Here is a 21004-nt window from a genome sequence, read left to right as displayed (position 1 = left end):
TGTTTGTTTATGTGCGTGTGACGTGTGTGTAGCCAATGTCATGACCCATCATCATGAGTCACAAGCACCGACCCTTCATACCTCCAGCCTCTAGGGGGCGCCCTAGTGCCAACCAACCACCTGTGGCCTCATCCTGGATTTTTTTTTTTCAATATTATTATTATTTTCTAATCGATATCCAGGATTGATACGAATGTGCACAAGATTATTTGCACACAAAAAAAGAAGGAAAAAAAAGCATCTGTATCATGACGAGTGAGGTCAAAGGTCAAGTGGGAATCTAAACGTCAATGCGCCAGGTGACGAGAAACGCGTCGTAGAACATCGTGGTAAACAAACGTGGGAGGTGAAACCATAGATATACAGTAGCCTATATAAGAAGGATGAAACAGCAGAGAGAGAGAGAGAGAGACAGAGAGAGAGAGAGACTATCAATGAAAGTGACGTAAGCAGGTCTCTAGTTCACGAGCCCACCGTGAGAATTAAACATGATCTGAGAACAAGGAGGAGGAACTCTTAATCATCTTCATCATCACTGGACTTCACTGAGGAGTTCTCCAGGTGAGAGGCCACGAGGAAGAGCGTCACATCTGGTAGGTTTCCTCTCATGTTATTAGGCTATTATAATTAATTATTATGGTCTGTCCTAATGGAGGCTTTATGTTCTGGTCTCTGAGGCTGTTGGGCTCATGCAACCTGAAACAGCTGACATGCGTTTGGTCTGAGAACTTACTCAAGTGGCTTTGTGTCTCTGTACCAGGATGGTTGATGTGCATGATGCAGATACAGTGTGTGTGTGTGTGTGTGTGTGTGTGTGTGTGTGTGTGTGTGTGTGTGTGTGTGTGTGTGTTGGTCCTGGATGAAAAACTCAGATGTTTCCATTAACATCTGCACTGAGAATTTTTGAGAAGTGGTGGATTTTTGAGAAGTGGTGGAGTTGTTTGGAGGCTGGAGGCCTCAGAGCAGAGTTGAAGGTAAATCTGCAAAAAAGCTGTTGAAATGTGCTTGTTTGGATATTTTAAGGAACTCATCTGTCAATTTGTGAAACTGTTGGTGCTGGTTGCACAGACTGGAGGCTGCCATGTCTGTGCAGATATGGAAACTAAGTGTGCTGGGAGCACTGGATGTGTTTCTTTTGCAGGTTTTGTGTGTTATTCCTGTGCATAGCCATAGCCCATAGTGTTTTTATTCCTTGACCTTACGCTATAAGAGCAAAAGTGTCTTGTGTGGCAGCTGCTCTCAGACAGGATCTACTGTAAGTAGTTCCTCTTCTTTCTTTTTTTATTTTTTTATTCTTCCCGTCTGCAATTTCTTTGTGGGTTTCTGTGATCTCCTCCTGGTTTCAGCACAGACGGCATGAGCAATAAGACTTTTCGATTTGGCAATCTTTGAATTTTAGTTTCATCTTTATAATTTTCAGCATTTTTTTTTAAAGCAGCAAAGTGAGAAGCAGAGCAGCTCAGGAAATTTCCTGTGGTTCATCAAATGGCTGGAAGCTGAGTTAGTTAGTTTCGTTTATTGCACTGAGTCGACTCTGTATACCACACTACACTGTCTTGTTCTTTTGTATCTCTGGCTATTGTCAGTTCAAGACAAACCTCAAACAGCACAACGCTCCCTTTGTAGTAGGCTACATCATAAATGAAACTGACACAACCATCACATCACATGACAAAGATTTGCTCGGCCTGTACTCTGCACCTCCATCCTGATGATGATGATGACCTCTATTCACCACATAGCGGATGTGATGCGTCACTAATGATTACCTCACTCACATGTGTGTGCAGATTTTCTATTTCTGTTTATTGTGCGCCTTCTTTTCAGATGTTGCAGCATTACAGATATCAATATTACTATATTAATATTATGTCAGTGATTTGTTACACCCCAAACCTTTTCCTCTGCAGTGTTGATGGAGAGCATGCACTGAGTATATTGATGTTGTGTAATTTCATAAAGCACCACTAGATGGTGATCCAGAGCATGCATTACTCAGCAGGTGAATGAAAACACTCACAGGTAACCAATTTCCCTTTTTTCCCTTTTATTGTGCCAAAAAGGGACAGACAGCATTTACAAATATGAAATAAAAGCATTAGAAACAACCAAGTAAAGTTAGTTTAAATGGCACCTTTCATACATTTAAAAAACAATAAAAGTGCTTTAAATTAATCATAAATAAAAGCATTAGAAATAACCTTTGTTCACTCATATGGCACCTTTCATACATTAAAAGAAATATCAAAGTGCTTTAGACAAATCAGAAATAAAAGTATTAGGAATAACATTTGTTCACTCATATGGCACCTTTCATACATTAAAAGAAATATCAAAGTGCTCTGGATAAATCATAAATAAAAGCATTAGAAATAACCTTTGTTCACTCTTAAGGCACCTTTCATACATTAAAATCCAAGTGCTTTAAATTAATCATAAATAAAAGCATTATAAATAACCTTTGTTCACTCTTAAGGCACTTTTCATACATTAAAAGAAATATCAAAGTGCTTTAAATAAATCAGAAATAAAAACATTAGAAATAACCTATTTTTATACATTTAAAATCCAAGTGCTTTAAATAAATCTGAAATAAAAGCATTAGAAATAACATTTGTTCACTCATAAGGCACCTTTCATACATTAAAAGAAATATCAAAGTGCTTTAAATAAATCTGAAATAAAAGCATTAGAAATAACATTTGTTCACTCTTAAGGCACCTTTCATACATTAAAAGAAATATCAAAGTGCTTTACATCATGCAAACAATACAAGAGTTCAGAAACAGTTCAAATTCATATGGGGCGCTGTGCAGCTCACTGGGCTGAGGAGGTTCAAATCCCCTGGTGGCCCTCTGCTGCACGTCATCCCCGTCTCTCTGCTTCCTCGTTACCCTGTCTATATCTCAACTATACTATCAATTAAAGGCAAAAAGCCCCCCCAAAAAACACAATATGTTTTAGGTTGCATAGTGACCTTACAGTATAAGCTGCTTTCACACATCAGATATCCATGTATAAAAATTACAAAACAATAATAAATACTCTGTTTAAATCATGTTGATTATAAATATTGAAATAAGGAATCTATTTTCAAATGTCAGTGTATATAATAATAACCATCACATTAAGTCAGTTCAAGTGCAAAGTCTGGATATGCTAATTGGCACAAGTGTGAAGGAGAAGTGGTGCAGTTCAGGCGACGTGAACTCAGCTCAGTTGTGTGTTCTGTGTCCGAGCTCCTCCAGCCACCCGAGCACGGTGCCCAGCTCCCCGACGGCCTTCACTGCCGCCTGGTTTATGTCAAACTGGAGGGAGAGAGGAGATGGAAAAACTGGTTTTAAAGATGAGAACACAGAGAGAGAAGAGCTCAGTTTGCTTTGTCTTGGTTTGATTAATGGAAGCTGCTGCTGCTGCGTTAGTTTGACTTCTAACTAACAGAACTGGATATTCACCGCCTCAAGGAGGAAAACACTAAAGCACTTTAGCACCGTGCACTTTATAAATCTTACTGACTTCTTCTCATTGTGGAAGATTCAATATTAATATTTCTCTTGTTGCTGCCTTGTTTTCTTCTAAGATTCACACCAACCTGGGACTGGAGATGGAATTAGCCATAGACTATAATCTCAAACATTTACATATTAGAATTACAGATTTCCTCAGTCGCTTTGATACATTTCTTGAATCATCCTCGACATTTGCAAAACAATAAAGTGCATTTCTCAAAACAATCCATGCAAAACACCATGGATTACTGTCTCTCTTGCTCACAATCCTTAGTTGATCTCTCAAAAGTAAATATAGCCTATACCGGTATGTGTCAATCAACATGTCAGTGCCATCAGAATGACAAGTCCTTGTGTCATCGTGTACAGATAAGACAGTCAAATTGCTGAGTCATGTTGTCAACAGTGTACTCTGGAGGGATGTTCTCATGTAAACTATGGCTAAAACTTTGATGACAATTACTGTATTGTACATGTTAAAGGTGTTCAGAAAAGAAAATTGAATTTGAGCCCACTATGGGTCTTAACATTAATGTAATAACTCGTCTATCAGACGATGTAGCCCAAACTTTGTGCAAAATTCTATTTTCGAGTAAATCCGGGATGAAAGTGTGGTCGTTTTGTTCCGCATTGGATAATGCAGGCGCACGAATTATGTGTCACGATTCATCAGCCACTGATATTGGATCCGTCATCCGTCAGTCAAACGTCTGAGACATGCACACACACACGGAGCTCGGTCTCTCCACCAAACATTGAATATCCCACCCGCTCGACAACGTCCAATCAAATTTGTTTTCCTTACTCGTGGAAGGAGGCACGACAAACAGGGCAAACGGCCATTTCTGAACACCTTTAAGTTAGTTAGTTTGATTTGATTGACTGCAAGAGACTGGACAAGATTCACATTCACACTGCTTAAAGAAAACAAAACCAAAGTAGAAATGTGAACATAGGACAATCTCCGGAAAACTGTACATGCAGTGCAAGTTCCTGTCTAAAATTCCCGGCAGAACATTTGCTGCTGAAAAATCAATTACATTTCTCTCTCTTTAAGCTGCTTGTAAGATATAATAGCAGAGTAGAGTGAGTTATAGCATAAACTACATACCTTGTCAAACGAAGCGTGGATGGAGTCGATTGTTCTCTGAGTTTCCTCTCCACAGTGGCAGTGCTGCACAGAGCAGAGCGGAGCAGATTACATCATCAGTCATCAATCAATCATCATTCACCTTACTGTACAGCTGACTGCAAAATCTCAGAGTTTCATCCCAGAGTTTCATCTTACACATTTATGCATGTCTCTCCTGATGCTGACGAAGGAGTTGGCCAGAGCGCTGGAGCCGCGCTGCTGCCGCGGCTCCGAGGAGGCGAAGTTGCTGAAAACTCTCTCCACGTAGAAACGCAGCAAGAGACGCAGGAAACAGCAGGTCTGACCATCCTGATGGAGACGGACACACACACACACAGAGGTCAGATTACACCATTATCTCATGCATTACTCACCCGGTGTAGTTTACAGTCTGTATTTTACATGTATGAGAGAATATTTAAAAAAAATCAGATGAGGATGGAGAGCAACACAAAGACTCACCTGCACGTCCTTCATCAGTGACGTCTCCATGAGTTTTACTCCAATCTCTGTGTCACTGGCCATCTGTGCAGTAGAAAAAGAAAACATCAAAGATCTTGTCAGATGTTTTATAATGTAACAGAAAACCTGCATAATATGTTTTTTCTCCTCATCATACACTAGAGAACCTGTTCTTCTTATCACCAAACGAGACTGCTCTCTCCATGAAAGGAAAGCATAAGAAACATCCATCTGTAAGTGAGACCAAAGATGAATTTCCTGCCTTAGTGGGACAATAAAGTTTTCTAATCTAATCTAATCTAATCTAATCTAATCTAATCTAATCCAGATCTGGATGTTTCTTATGCTTTCCATTCATACTGCTTTTATTCCAAGCAAAAAAGAAAAAGATGCGATTAATCACAATTACCTCAGGAGATTTTGAGGTTAGTTGTGTTTAAAAATGTTAATCGTTTGACAGCCCTAATATTTTATTTTTTATGTCTAACTTTGTGCAGTTCAGTTTCTATTCTTCTGGATGCGGCAGCCGTGACTCAGACTCACCGCATGGTCTTGTACGGGGGAGTAGTGTTTGCGCAGCTCCTGTGTGTGGATGTGGACGGAGCAGGTGTCCAGATGCAGAGTTCGACCCTGAGCAGGTTCACTCAGACAGATGAGGAGGAGAGGGAGGAGGAGGAAGGAGGTGAGAGGGAAGCCGAGCATCATCTTCATCACTGTGGGTGTCCGGTGGCTGAACTACTGTCAGAGAAAAGAGAGTAAATGATGTTAAAGAGCATCCGAGAGATAAAGACACAGCCACCACATAACAAAGCGTCTTTGGGTCACTGAAAAGCGTTATATTAAAATAAACAAATAATATATAATAATATATAAATAAAAATATTATTATTATTACCACAAAGCTCAGAGAGCACACCTGTGAACTCACCTGTGTGTGTGTGTGAGAGCCGTGTGTCTCTCTGTTGACATGCTGCCTCCTCTTATACCGGAGCGAGGGGGATTTTTCTTCTTGTACCGGGCATTGCACACACACACACGCACGCGCACAGGCACACGCATGCACCTGCACAAGGTGTACACACACACACACACACAAAAAACAAAACAAACCAGAATGGTTTCCGGGATGAGGAAGTTTGTTGCTATTAAAAAAAAATAAAATAAAAAAAAACATCTTCCAATGAATGTCTCAATGCTGGATTGGAAGAAAGAGAAAGGAAATGATCAAAGACTTCCTCCTCACTGAAGTGAAGTCTATTCACCTCCACTGCCTCGGATGTTGTGTGTACTGTAATTGTTCAATGTGTCACTCATTGCGGTGTCATCATCGCTCTGCAATTTTAATGTATTCAGCTGTGTGTGTGTGTGCATGCTTATGTGTGCGTGTGTTCCTCATTGTAAAGTGCTGAGTGCTTTGTTTCTCTGATGAGCTTTTAAAATATGTGGCTCTATTATATCAGCATATAAGATGTTCTGTGTCTGTGGTTTGTGTCTCTGTGATTGATTATTACTGTATATAAAATCTGCACGTGCACAGTGTGAGACGCCGCCGTGCACGTTTTCTCTTTTGGCTGTGTGACCTGAGTCCTGTTTGACAGGCTCTGATCGGAAGCACCTACCAGACCTGCTCAGCCACATGTCTGGCCAAGTTTTTACTTTTGATGACTGCTAAAAAAAAAAGACTTACAGCGGAAAGAGTGATGAGCAGGCAAGTCAGGGATAGAAACAGGAATAGCCTGTGTTTGTAGAATATTGAGAAATCAATCAATAACCTCTAGGAATATAACAGTAGATCAGGGAAGTGGCAACTGTTTCTGCAGGAAGTCAAAAATCCATGTGAACTGAGAGAGATCAGTCTGTTGGAGCCCACTGTGCACTTCAATGTCTGCAGGAAAACTAAAAAGAAAGGACACTTTCAGCTCAGGAATGTTTTAGTTTTTGTTTCTCACCACTAGAGGTCGTCACAAAAACTCAGCAGCACCTACCTGTCAGATCTGCACTACTTTACTACAAATTATGAGTTGTATGTAGTATGTATTTTTCTGAGATTAAGTTGCATTTACTCAGCACATCTTCTCTCTGTCTTCTACTTTAATTACCAATTTGATTAAACTTAAAACTTTAAATCTACTTACAGGTTACAGGTACTTACAGGTTACATGTAGAGATCATGTGGAGATCAGTTCATCTACAGAGTGATGTCACTTTGCCAGATTTAAAAATAAAATAAAATTGGGGTAACCCTTTAATTTACAGGCCGTTAATTACGTCATATTGTCCAGAAATAACCAAGAAATAGGAGTTAATTGCGTCGTAATGTCAAGAAATAGCCTAGAAATAATGGTCAGTTTCATAGTAATGTCGAGAAATATAGCCAGGAAATAGCATTTAATTGTGTAGAAATAGCCAAGAAAATAATGGCCAATCCTATGTTGAGAAATATAGCCCATAAACAACTATTAATTGCATAGTAATGTCAAGAAATATAGCCAAAAAATAAAAAATAGACGTAATAACAAGTTGTAGTAGTAGAATTGCCGTGAATTACTGCTAAGTATTGGGTAATTACAGAGCAAATAGTCGTTTCTACAATAGTTGTTTCCCAAAAGCGAATGGTACAGTAGATGTGGCAACTGCTGGATATGTCACCGTAGTTAATCTATAGTTACCTTTCCGCTGCCTGTGGGCTTTGTTCCTTAGAAGCTAATGAGTAGTTTCAACGTAACTTACACGGTAATCAACACTTCCACTGTAATCATCTTTTCTATTTTTTCCTTCCTTTAAATAAAGGTTTGTCAAATGTATCAGTAAAATAACAGCAGGCAATCACTGAAAAACCTGAAAGGAATTAGATTTAAATGAAGGTTTTTTTTAGTGCAGGTATATGAAACTTTACAGCTTCTTTTTTGTATTTTTTTCTGTCACTTTAATTGAGATGTGTTGTTTATACATCATAAACATGAACTGTGTTATGGATGCGTCACAAGGATGAGCTCACTGTCGCAGTGGTATTATTTTTGAAAGATAGTCGCTATATCAAGTGTATATTAAAGGGATAGTTCAACATTTTGGCAAATTGGCTTTTGTTTTGTTTTGTTTGTCGGTGCAAGCTGTTTTTAGAACGGCGGAGCAGAGCGGCGAGCTGCTCAGAGCTACGCTACGGAGGCTCATGGGATTTCTTGGTTTCCCTCATCAAACTCATCAAATACACAATCCAACAACTCCAAAACGCTCTGGTGGACAAGTTGTGACCTGCACATTCACCACGCTATGAGATAATAACACAACGTTACCAGACAGAGTTGTTTTAGAGGGAAATTCATGCAAAACCGCTGATGTGTGTTTCCTTCAGGGACAGTTTTTCAACAAGCAGTCTCTGAATTTACCTCTAAAACAACTCTGTCTCATAACGTTGTGTTATTATCTCATAGCGTGGTGAATGTGCAGGTCACAACTTGTCCACCAGAGCGTTTTGGAGTTGTTGGATTGTGTATTTGATGAGTTTGATGAGGGAAACCAAGAAATCCCATTAGCCTCCGTAGTGTAGCTCTGAGCAGCTCGTGGCTCTGCTCTGCCGTTCTAAAAACAGCTTGCACCGACAATTAAAGGTAACAAACCTACTATTATGGCAATGGGCAAATAACTATCCCTTTTAAATTAAAGAATTGGCCGATCACAGTTTATATCAGACAGTATGAACTTATGGAGTGGAACTTATGCGATTTGTTTACATCCATGCTCAGTGTCGTGAAATAAATTTAGAGCAGTAACAGGAACGTTCGTCTCTTCCTGCTTGTGTTTGCTGAAGGACACACCTCAAAAACTCCTAACACAGATTCTTTCTTACATGGGAAATCACAGTCTCCTCCAGGATGACGGTGACGTTAAATGTGTTGTTTGGAGTTCCCACAGGAAGAAGAAGTCAAACAAATCAAATGATCAAAGGAGAAGGTTTTATTTTACCATTATTTGTACACAGCTTCTTTATACAGAAGAATAATATACAGAAGACTAAGAATAAAAAGAATAGAATAACTTTTTTTTTTTTTTTACATGGAGTACCTTGAAAATCACAGGCACATGTGGGACAGTTTCAACTACATGGTAGTTATGTTTTTTTTTTTTAAATGACATTAACTGCGAGGATGTTTGTTCTTAATGGTGGCAGCTCATATACTCTGATCACATCTGCAAGCAAACATAACTACCCTCTGCTACACATCTGTAGCGTCTGTCAATGTACCTGCATTTTCAGGTTTTACTCAATCTAGCTTTTTATTAACAAAAACAATAAAAAACAATCAAAAAAAAAAAGTGGATAAACTGTAACTCCATAGAAAAACCTAAACCTTAAATGTCGCTGTATTCACTCTTCCCACATTTGTAGTTCACTGTTCTTCAACCTTTCAAAGCTTTACAGTATTTATTTTTATTTTTTATTATCATTTTCATACTTATCTGGAGCTCCTCTTCCAATCGCACAATCCCACAGTGTGTGTGTGTGTGTGTGTGTGCATGTATGTGTGTGTGTGTGGATATACATTGTGCTTCTTGAAGCATGTTTTGCTCAAATAAGCAACTCAGCTTGTGCACTGTTAATCTGTATGTGTATGTGTATAATCTAGGTCTTAGGTCACGTTTCTCCTAAATAACAATAGAGTGAAGGTGTCTGAAGCACATTATGACATCCAGGGGGATGGGGGGGCTCAGGTGGTTTCCATCCAAACGCAGGTACCTGAGGCGACAGAACAGAAAAGTGTTTAACAAAAAACAAAACAAAAAAAACTCATTAGTTCCTTGTACCTTGCTGCTAATTTTTGCTTCCTATGTAACAAGCTGCTGCTGCACCTGCCAAGCTATGACATAATGTGACCTACCTTAGTCTGGGCCCCAGGCTGTGATCGTTCAGGTCGGCCTGCAGGCTAATAGGACAGATCTGGGTCCCATTGATGCCTGTCAAAAGGAAACAGTCACAGATTAATTTAAAAAAGTAAATCATAATGGTAACACTTTAGATTAGGGAACATATTCACTTTACATTAACTATGTGCTTATTAATATGCATAAAAGTAGCTTACTAGCTCCTTATTAGTAATTATTGAGCATGTATTAACACCTTATTCTACATAGCCTTATTCTACCTCTATTACACCATGAATTAAAATTTTTCTTGATATTAACTCCTAATTATCGCTTATTCATTGTAAATTAATGCATTAATGCTATACTAAGGCCCCAAAAACCCACTGGTTATTCACATCATTATTCACATCTAACCCTAACCCTAACCCTAATTTACAATGAATAAGCGATAATTAGGAGTTAATGGAAAAATCTTAATTCATGGTGTAATAGAGGTAGAATAAGGCTATATAGAATAAGGTGTTAATACGTGCGTAATAATTACTAATAAGGAGCTAGTAAGCTACTTATATGCATATTAATAAGCACCTATAGTTAATGGTGAATATGTGTTCCCTAATTTAAAGTGTTACCATAATAATCTAAAAAAAAAACATAAATTGAGTGAGATTATTTAATGAATTTACGATTAGAATGATTTAATTTTGGTCATTTATTAGCACTCACTAAGTGCTAAGTGCTTAGGGGGAAGACTGGCTGTGAGAAAACAAATGAGGTCGTGTTCAGTGAGAATGAAATAAGTGAATGAAACACGGTTACGAAGTTATAATCAACTCTGCCCTGCAAGAGCAAACCCGTCCAGCTGCAGAGAAACAGTCATAACTGAGCTGAACGAGTCTCTATGACTCAAGTAGGAAGAAACAGTTATCTAGTTTATGTTGTCAGATGAAACCAAAATGACTCTGGTTTATTCTGAGTAATACAAAAAAAAAAAAAAGCTGCTATGAACCCGTTGACCCGTGCAGCTCCAGGTGATGTTCAGAGAAAGTTCACTCTTATAAAATAAATGAATTACAATTGATTCAAAGTTTAAATCTGCATTAATTATTCTATCCACTAGTGGGCAGAGTAACTCAAACAAAACACCACCCATGTATTATCACTTTATAATAATAAATACAATAGTTTTAGACAACCTTTTTTCTATATATCTATTTATGAATCTATCGTGGACATGGAGGGACAGTTTTTGACAGTCACTGTCTCTTTACCTTTGTATTTGTCTCTAATGTGGTGCTATACTGTCTGCTCTTTTAATTTGCTTGTTTACACCTTTTATCGTTCCAGTTAGTACGTGGAGTTTTGTGACCTTGTGAAGTTCCCAGAATACCCACAGAGAGGAAAACTCAATAGAAACGTCCAATAGAAGTCAATGGAAACAAGATATAAACACACAGAACTGATGACATATGATGTCATTGTGAAGTCAGTTAGATGCACAGACGGAGACATCAGATCCTGATTTAACTATTTGTCTCTTTAGTGGCTAAATCTCAAAGGAATTTTAAATTGAAAGCAACTGGACTTGGTTATTTGTCTAGGAAATAAGTTGCTTTCGATTTATAATTCGTTTGAGATACTATGACCTGGACAAATGAGAATATGCACAGGCCTACACTGCAAAAACTCAAAATCTTTCCAAGAATATTTGTCTTATTTCTTGTCAAAATGTCTCATTTCTAGTCAAAACTAATCTCTTTCCACTTTAAATAAGACTCATCACCTAAAACTTAACTTGTTTTTAGATAATTTTCACTTGTTTCAAACAAATTCTCTCTTGAAATCAGTAGAAAAATCTGACAGTGAAAGCAAGTTTTTTGTGCTTGTAATAAGAAAGAAAAACTTGCTCCACTATCAGATTTTTCTACTTATTTCAAGTGAAAATAGACTTGAAATAAGTAAAAAAGTGTCTAAAAACAAGCTACTTTTTATGTATAAATATACTTATTTAGGTATAATTAGATTTTTTTTTTTACTAGAAATGACATTTTGACTAGAAATAAGACAAATATTCTTGGTAAGTTTTAGAGTTTTTGCAGTGTAGAGGCTAAATGCTTCAGTCTGACTGCAGTTTGGACAGGTGTTGAAAACATCTGCCCACTGCATCTGGAAACAAGTTTGCTGAGAGAAGAAGTGTGAGTGAATCGGATGCTAACTCGCTCCGTCAGGGAGTTTAGTGTCGGTGCACCGTCTCAACACTTTGTCAGTTTCCCGTCCGATGGCGTGATGCTGCTGCTGCTGGACTTACTCTCGATGCTGTTGTGGTTGAGATGCAGATGCTCCAGGTGGCCGTTGAAGAGCGGCACGGAGGCGAGCTGGTTGTGGGACAGCTGCAGGTCGAGCAGGGTTGAGATGTTGAACACGGCCTTGGGAATTCCTTTATCGCTCAGCTGGTTGTAGTTCAGCCTCACAAAGGCGAGATGAGTGAAGTCTCTGAAGTAGTTTCTGCACAGGGGGGGGGGGGGGGGGGGGCAGGAGGAACAGAAACACTTTATTTGACGCCTATGTCTATAATGCATTATAACCATACTTATAATGAGTTATAATGCAGTTATAGCACTTATAAACACTCATAAACGATCATAATGCTTTATAACAATAATCATAACACACTATAAAGCATTTTATCTTGACTTATAAGGTCTGGTATACGTTATAATTGTTAGTAACTCTCTGACAATGCCCACATCAATAATACATTATAAATAGAGTTATAATGTGTTATAATTGGCTTATAAACGTGTATAACTATCATTATAAACACTCATAAATCACTACTTTATAACAATAAACACAACACATGATAGAGCATTATAACTATATTATAATACTATGAGCTTATAAGCCATTATAAAATGCTCTATAATGTGTTATGCTTATTGTTATAAAGCCTTATGATAATTTATGAGTGTTTATAATGATAGTTATACACGTTTATAAGACAATTATAACACATAACTATATTTATAATGCATTATCGATGTGGGCATTGTAAGTGAGTTAATAACAATTACAACATATTATAATACCTGACCTTATGTCATGATAAAATGCTTTATAGTGTGTTATGATTATTTTTATAAAGCATAACTTATAACTATAGTTATACAGTGTTATAACTGCATTATAACTCATTATAAGTATGGTTATAGTGCGTTATAGAGATAGGCGTCAAGTAAAGTGTTATCGGAGGGACAAATGAGACCCAGCGTCCAACTACTGTTGATGATACATGCAGCCGTGTGTGTGTGTCTCTCTCTCTCCATCTTTGCTGCTACGTGAACCGTGTGAAGTGTACAGTATACTTGCCTTGGGATGTCATCGATCCGGTTCCTGTCCAGGAAAAGCTGGATGAGACCGCTGGGAACGCCGTCTGGCATCTTCTTCAGAGTGTTGTGAGCCAGGTTGAGCTGCATGAGACTCTTCAGGTCCTTGAACGTGTTCTTCCCCAGGTCACTGTCGCTCAGCTGAGGGGAGGAGACGGATGACAGATGATATCAATTACACAGTTACGTTTGCACGCAGGTATTTGTCACTGTATAGTACATTGCTAAAGAGTGAGGTAAGTTGTTTTTAAATGGTGCTGCACTGTAATGGAGATGATTTACCTGGTTGTGATACAAGTCAAGCAGAGTCAGGTTTCCCATCTTGCTGAAGGCACCAGAGGGGATCTTGGTGATCCGATTCTTAGCGAGGCGGAGCTGCTCGAGGCTTGCGGGAAGACCGGAAGGCACCTCCTTCAGCTGGTTACGGTGCACGTAGAGATAAAGCAGTGACGGGATCTTCTCAAACACCTGCATGAGTCATACACAGAACGGTTTTAGTTGCATTTACAGTACGAGTCAAAAGTTTGGACACACATGCGATGGTTTTTCTTTAGGGCTGTAACTAATGATTATTTTCATTATCAACCCATCTGTCGATTATTTAAATGATTAATCAATTAGTTGTTTGGTCAATAAAATGTTAAAAAATGTTGCAAAATGTCAATCAGTGTTTCCCAAACCACAAGATGATGACTTGTTTTGTCACTCACAAATCAAAGAGAAACTCAGTTTATTGTCAATAAAGGATACCAGAAATATTCATATTTAAAGGGACAACGAGGAGTTTGTATTTGGTTTTAAAAAAGTCTCATATTAATGTGGATAAATCTACATTACCCACTTTAAAAACTCTTTAAAAAAGTAAAAAAATAAATAAAAAAAACCTGATAATTACATTATCAGAATAGTTGACGATTAATTTAATAATCGATTATTGTTTGATTCATTGATTAATTGCTGCGGCTCTATTATTCGTTATTTTTATTATTTTCTACATTGTAGATTCAAACTGAAAATGTCAAAACTATGAAGGAACACATATGGACTTATGTAGTAAACAAAAAAGTGTTAATTAAAACAAAATTGTTCTCTGTCACCTGACCTAAACCCAACTGAGACGGTTTGGGAATCGGATGAGTTGGAGCGCAGAGTGAAAGCAAAACAGCCAACAAGTGCTCAGCGCCAGTGTTTCTCAATATGTGTTTCATTGTCATAGTTGCCTTTTTGTGTTGTCTACTTTAAAAAAAAAAAAAGTATCATGTGTAATGTGTACTGCTGTTGAACTGTTTTTATGTTAATGGGACTACGGACGGAAATCAACATCTTGCTGTAATCCGGCATATTTACATGTTATGTCCATTAATGTACACTGTCCCATTCAAATAAACAAATAAAGTAAAGTAAAGTAGCACTTCTAGGAAATCCTTCAAAACAACCTAATGAAGCTGATGACAGAAAGTCAAGAGTTTGCAAAGCTGCCATGAAAGCCAAAGGTGGCAACTTCAAAGAATCTAAAATATAAAACATATCCTTCACTTTTTTGTTTCCTACATAACTCCATATGTGTTCCGTAGTTCTGACATCTTAAGTATGAATCTACAATGTAGAAAGATATGAAAAATAATGTGTGCAAACTTTTAACTGGTGTTGTGTTTGATGATGGAGGAAGCTTTGACCTGTTTGTCTATTCGATGAATCCGGTTGTTTGCCAGGTTGATCCAGCGGACGTCGGTGGCGTTGTTGAAGGCCTCGGCCGTCAGCTCTGAGATGTAGTTGTTCTGCAGGTACAGGTAGTGGGTTCTGGACGGGATGACCGGGACCACGCGGATGTTGCGGTTCTCACAGTTCAGAGAGTTGGGGTAGCTGGGGGAGCAGGCGCACTCCCGGGGGCAGTCGGGGAAGACGGACGGAGGGCCCAGGATGGGGGGAGGGAAGTCCGTGGGCTCCTGGGGCTCTGGCTGCGCCGGGACAGGGGGCTTGGGGACGGCGGGCCGGGGGACAGAAGGCTTGGGGACAACCGGCTTCCTGGTGGGCTTCCTTGGCCGAGGTCTCTGGGTGAACACTGCCCCCATCAGGAGGAACAGAGCCAATGCAGAGAAGAGTCCCGCGCCGGCCTTCATTGTCCTGCAAACGGAGCACGAACCAGAGGTTGAGTAAGAGTACAAATACTACTGGTCAAAATTTACTCTGTTACAAGTAAAAGTAGCTCAGTCGACATGTTACTCCAGTAAGAGTAAAAAAGTACTTGCTTTTAAAGTAAGTAAAAGTAAGAGTAAGAGTAAATTTCTTATTTTTCACATTAATGAACTACTATATTTTTTTCTAAATGAATTTAAGGAGCTTTTAACTCTTGTTTCTGAGAATTAACTCTTTGAAACCAGCTGCACTGATGTGCTGCTTTTAGGGGTTAGGGTTTCCTTCTTTGACAAACACAGCTTGTGTCCAATAGGATTTTAGAAAAAAAAAAGAAAGAAAGAAAAAAAGAGCAGACCTGAAAGTAACGAGTACTTTTCAGCCTTCCTAGAAATTAACTCGAGTAAAAGTAAAAATATTTGTCTTGGAAATGTATTCAAGTAAGAGTAATAAGTACCAAAGAAATCTAATACTCAAGTAAAGTACAAATCCTCAGTACTCAAGTAAATTTACTCCGTTACTGTCCACCACTGGGTAGTTCATCTTATGTGCTCAGCTGCATGAGCTAAATAAAGACACACAACACGCACACACAACACGCACAACCTGTTATTGCTGGTCTACACTGCAGCCAATATGGTCGACTGATTGGACAAATAAAGAAAGTTTAACAACTGGAGCACACTGCTCCTTTTTTCTGTGTCTTGCTCTGGGGCAGAGCTGATTCTCCAGCGTGTACAAACCCTGCACACAGCTGTTTGTATTTTGATTGTTCATATTTTGGGAGGGGTTACTCCTTTTTTTTTTGACTTGCAGCAAAAATATTCCCAAGACCCACAACTTTTTTGTTCAAACTGTGTTGCGATAGGGCTGCACAGGCTGAAACAGAAGGATCAAGACAAACATGAAGCAGGTTTGTTCTGGACCTTCACCATTAAAACATTGATTGTAGTTTAGTAAACCAAAACCTGCAGAAGTCTGCTACCTGAACTCTTATTGTAACATCTAATGTTCACTGTTGGGAGATAATCTGTCTATTTATCACTTATCGTGCACTAAAAGCAGCTGATATGTAACTTTTGGATGCAAAGTTTCAGTCCTGATGAGCGAACACAGTATAACGTTGTTTGGTTTTGTGGGTTGTTATTGTAAGAGAGAGACAGGGCGAAGGCAAAGTCTGAGGCAGAACGAACGATCTGTTTGATTTAATTCAGTTCAAGTGTGGGACGGGCCGATGCCGATCCAGGAAATTAGTACTTATGAGGAAGAGGAGAGGAGAAGTTTTGGGGGATAAAGGCCCCATTGTCTCCACTCTGTCCGGTGGGAGAGCCGTCGGTGCAGAGGGTCGAAGCTCCTCGATCCACGTTGGAGACGAGTGAAGGAAACCGAACCAAACCACAGATGAGACTCTTGACTGATCATATGTACAAGAATAAACACACAAACTGCACCTTTAAAGGGATAGTTCACCCAAAATTGAAATTTCACTCTTTATCTACTCACCCTCACGTGGACTAAGGGCTGGGAGAAGTTTCAGAGTCCTCCGTGGCTTCTCTGAGTTACAGGGGGTCTCGGCGTAGCAGTGCATGTCCATATAACGGTTGCTAATGGATACCAACTGTCTTCGTAACAAAAAGACACACCAAAAAACATCCAAATACCTCCATGCTGCTCGTATGTAATGTCCGTCTTGTATTGAAGCCCCAAAATGCGAAATTGTCCCGAAAAAAATTAAATAAGTCTATATTTCAAGCTCCTCTTCCCGGTTCGTCCAAATTTGACGAACCGGGAAGAGGAGCTTATTAAATTTTTTTCGGGACAATTTCGCATTTTTGGTGTGTCGTTTTGTTACGAAGACAGTTGGTATCCATTTGCAACCGTTATATGGACATGCACTGCTACGCCGAGACCCCCTGTAACTCAGAGAAGCCACGGATAACTCTGAAACTTCTCCCAGCCCTTAGTCCACATGAGGGTGAGTAGATAATGAGTTCATTTTGGGTGAACTATCCCTTTAACGTGTTTCCAGTGTGAGTAAGAGTGTCAGAGTTGTTTAGATTTGGGAGTTTGATGAACTTTGCTGTAATTAGCACGTTGATGGAGATCTAACTTCCACCAGTGGAGCAGATGGGGAGTTCATTTTAGGTTTTACACTGTAATTGATGACTTACAAACATCTGTTCGACATATTTTTTTTTTTAACTTACATCAGCCTAGCTTGTGTGTGTGAGTAAAACCTGACCTCCATCTCCTCAGGCTGGAAGATGGACTCTCTCTCACACACACACAGATGCAGATGCAGATGTTTGACCTATGATCACAAGAATTCAGTGGAGATGAGCTCGTCTCTTTATCCCAGTGTTGTGAGTTTACACAGAACAAATCTCCGTGTGCATTAGTGTCTTTGAACTGTGCATTGTCTCCCCATCATCCATAAGCCTCCTCCTCGTAAACAGTCTCCGCACAGCAGCTGTCAAAATAACACTGTGCTACAAATGAACTATTAGTTTCCAATCACACTTCTTTTTTCTTTTTAGTGCTCCAGTTAGTGAAGGGAAAAAAAGAACGTATCTGGCCAATTTGATAAACATCACACACATGAATCACAGGGCAGGAATGAGGCCGAGGGCCAGAAACTGTCTCGCCTGGAAAAACATATCTGCACTGTTCTCTGACGGTGTTTCCCTGGCACTGCCCTTCCTTTTCCCTCTCAGCCTCTCGGAGCCTCCCAGGCCCTCCATCACACACAGCCACACAACCAGCCCCCCCACTCCTCCCCTTGTGCCTCTGTTGTCGTGACCAGTAGTTTGGCAAAAAGTCCAACTGCAGTCACAGATGCTCGACTGACTGACTCACTGGTTTGTTATTTGTGACCTCAATAAGTAAATCCGATGCATATCAGTGTGAGAACTGCATGCACTTATTGCAGCGGTTCAGAGATTCCTATATTGATTCAGTCAAATCTCCTTCCTCATCTTTGATACACATATAAAAACATCCCATAATCACATCATCATCATTAACCAGATGGAAGTCGGTCCGGTTGTCATCACAAACTCTGCAGTGTCACAACAAATCCAACCAAAATCCATCTTCTGATGCAGTTTCCAGGGTAATCAATGCATTTTATTCTGTATTCCTGTATTTTAATGTTATACTGTCATGGACTTTATATTGCACAAATCCATTTTATTGTTAAGCACCTTGTAACTTTGTTTTGAAATCAAATTATTATTATTTTAACTTTTCTCTAAATTTCAGTTTTAATGATCTTGAATAAACTTTCTCTAAAATATTTACTAAAATTCACAATTGTATAGCAAAAGTATCGACTTCCTCTTTATTAAATAGGTTTCTGTTGTGTTTAATCTTATATATCAAAGACCAAAATCTGCATCTCCATCATATATTTTTTACAAACTGTGCTTATGCAATCTCTTCCAACAGTTGTAAATTTATTAATGACAGCGGAAGTTTTGACTAATTTTTATGTGTCACAATCATCCGTCTCATTTTCGATGAGCAGCTGGAGAAATAAAACCTTTGTCACCACGACGTCAGTGGTGATGAAATCTTTTCCATTTCATCAGTTTCTTGCCTTTTTCTTTTTTTGGGGGGGTGGAGGGGGGGGTGGCAGAGCTGCTGCACCAGTGCTTTGTAATGCTTCTAAAAAAGCCATGAATCAGAGCAACGTCACGCAGAGCAGAGTTCACAAATCTGACTCAAGTTATGTGAAAATATCGGTGACTAATCGATCGATCACAGAAGTTTCTAAATATTATTCATCGTGTGCGTGCCGGGATAAATATCTGACACAAAACAAACTATTGTCGGACGTCATCGTGACTCATCTTTAGAGTGAATAATGGAGCTAATGGAGATGTAGTCACGGAAATGCCTTATTATGTGTTACAACGTGTTAATACGCAAGTTTCAGTTCTGATTTGCAGCCGTAGATGTTTTTAAAGGAATCTGCAGCAGATATTTTTTTGCACTGGTGCCAAAACGTGTCCTCATGTGGGTGTGGCAGCCGCTGGACCTCTACATCCAGTCTGGATGGTGCAGCAGTGAACCAGTTGGAAGAAGCCCAGAGTAAAAAAAGAAAAGGTTAATGAACAAGAAATGTGATGGTCGTAATCCAAACACTGTCGTCACCGACCGACCGACCGACCGCCGTCTCTTTGTCCTGATCATCAATCAGCTGAGAACTTTTCCACACGCCACTTAAAACACAATAACTCAGTGCAGCCTGTGCTTTTTAGAGGAAGAAGGAGAAAAAAAAAACATGCACGCCTTTTTAATACATATCCAGAGAGAGTATTCCTTTTTTCAATTTTGGGTCACACCCATCTGATGAAGAAGATCCATCTGAACGGTTTAAATTACAACTTCACATCTGGATTAGTATGATTCCTTTCAGCAAGGACACGAAAAACCCAAAACAAAACTGGCTTTAAAACTCTGAGGATCCATGAGATGAGCTGCAAAAGAAGAAGATCCTTCTGTGAGCTGCAGGCCAGGTTTTATAGCAACGACTGAAGCTGCTCTCTCTTCATATTCTAACTTTTCTGCAGCTTCAGCTTCAGCTTCAGCTTCAGCTCCCTTCACTCACCGATGAGAGAAGCTGTGGTCCAGGTGAGCGTGCAGCAGCAGCAGCAGCAACAGGAGGAGGAAAACGTCAGAGTGGCAGCGAGCAGCAGCAGCAGCAGCAGCAGCAGCTCGGTGCAGGACAGAGTACCACTGTGTATGGCACAGCGTTTCTATAGAAACACACCAGCATGGCCCAGCTGTGCCGGTGCCAGGATTCCTTCTCCTCGCTCCATATAAACACACGCACACACTCCTGCTCACACTCAAACACACTGCTCGTACACATACACACACAGACAGACACACACACAATCTGGTCTTTTCTTATCTTGTTGATCATCAAACCCCCCCCCCTCCCTCGTCTCCCTTAAACTTGAAACAATAAAGTTTTCTTACCTGCCTCTGGTACCTGCCCTCTTTTGTCAAGTCACAAGTTTTGTGTCTTTTTCGTCTCTCTGCCTCTCTCTCCCTCTCTCTCCCTCTTGTCCTACCCCTCCCTCTCTCTTCCTCTGTTTCTCCCCGTCCATAACCCTCCTCTCCTTCCCTCCCTCCCTCTCTCTCTCTCTCCTTCTCTCTCTCTCTCTCCTTTGGTGGACAAGTCTGCCTGTTGGGTTTGTTCCCTGGCTCTTTTCCCTCTGAAGGTCACAGTGGTTCTTTCTCTCCCCCTCTGCTCGGCTCGGGGCCAAAGAGAGAGAACGAGAGATTTAATCTTAATTCCTTCTGGAAGACTGCGGACTCTTTCATCTGTCTAAACTGTGTCAGAGGTTGTTATCATTTTGTCCTGAGCAGGAGCGAATTCCTATCGAAAAAACAAAAGAATTTTAAGAAATAATAAAAGCAGGCATGGGCTTGTTTGTATATTTGTTTTTGCACGAGCGTGTCTTTCTATATCAGACCTTTTTGTGAACACTGGACCTCTGTTGAGGAAA

At 39.6% G+C, this 21004-nt stretch overlaps 2 protein-coding genes across 3 annotated transcripts; both read right to left on the bottom strand.

Annotated features, from left to right (window-relative positions):
• Positions 1 to 3215: 3215 nt before the first annotated feature.
• Positions 3216 to 5814, bottom strand: il19l (interleukin 19 like; the record flags this gene model as incomplete). The annotated part of the gene is made up of 5 exons (XM_083971240.1): positions 3216 to 3308; positions 4621 to 4683; positions 4798 to 4950; positions 5104 to 5166; positions 5647 to 5814. The coding sequence occupies 5 exons, from the start codon at positions 5812 to 5814 to the stop codon at positions 3216 to 3218; spliced, it is 540 nt and encodes a 179-aa protein (XP_083827366.1).
• Positions 5815 to 9080: 3266 nt separating this feature from the next.
• On the bottom strand, positions 9081 to 20573 carry prelp (proline/arginine-rich end leucine-rich repeat protein). Of its 2 annotated transcripts, none has more exons than XM_083971126.1 (7): positions 20098 to 20346; positions 15029 to 15476; positions 13635 to 13820; positions 13336 to 13493; positions 12275 to 12471; positions 9981 to 10056; positions 9081 to 9838 (listed from the first exon to the last, which is right to left on the bottom strand). In XM_083971126.1, the coding sequence occupies exons 2-7, from the start codon at positions 15470 to 15472 to the stop codon at positions 9748 to 9750; spliced, it is 1152 nt and encodes a 383-aa protein (XP_083827252.1). In that variant the 5' UTR covers positions 15473 to 15476; positions 20098 to 20346; the 3' UTR covers positions 9081 to 9747. The 2 variants fall into 2 exon arrangements, with proteins under 2 accessions (XP_083827252.1, XP_083827251.1); XM_083971125.1 differs by lacking the exon at positions 20098 to 20346 and adding an exon at positions 20472 to 20573 and having other exon boundaries at positions 9082 to 9838.
• Between the last annotated feature and the right edge of the window lie 431 nt (positions 20574 to 21004).

The sequence above is a fragment of the Trachurus trachurus genome (genome assembly GCF_905171665.1).
Source record: "Trachurus trachurus genome assembly, chromosome: 5".
NCBI lineage: Eukaryota > Metazoa > Chordata > Actinopteri > Carangiformes > Carangidae > Trachurus > Trachurus trachurus.
The sequence above is the reverse complement of the archived record's forward strand: the minus strand, read 5'-3'. Positions and strand labels throughout refer to the sequence as shown.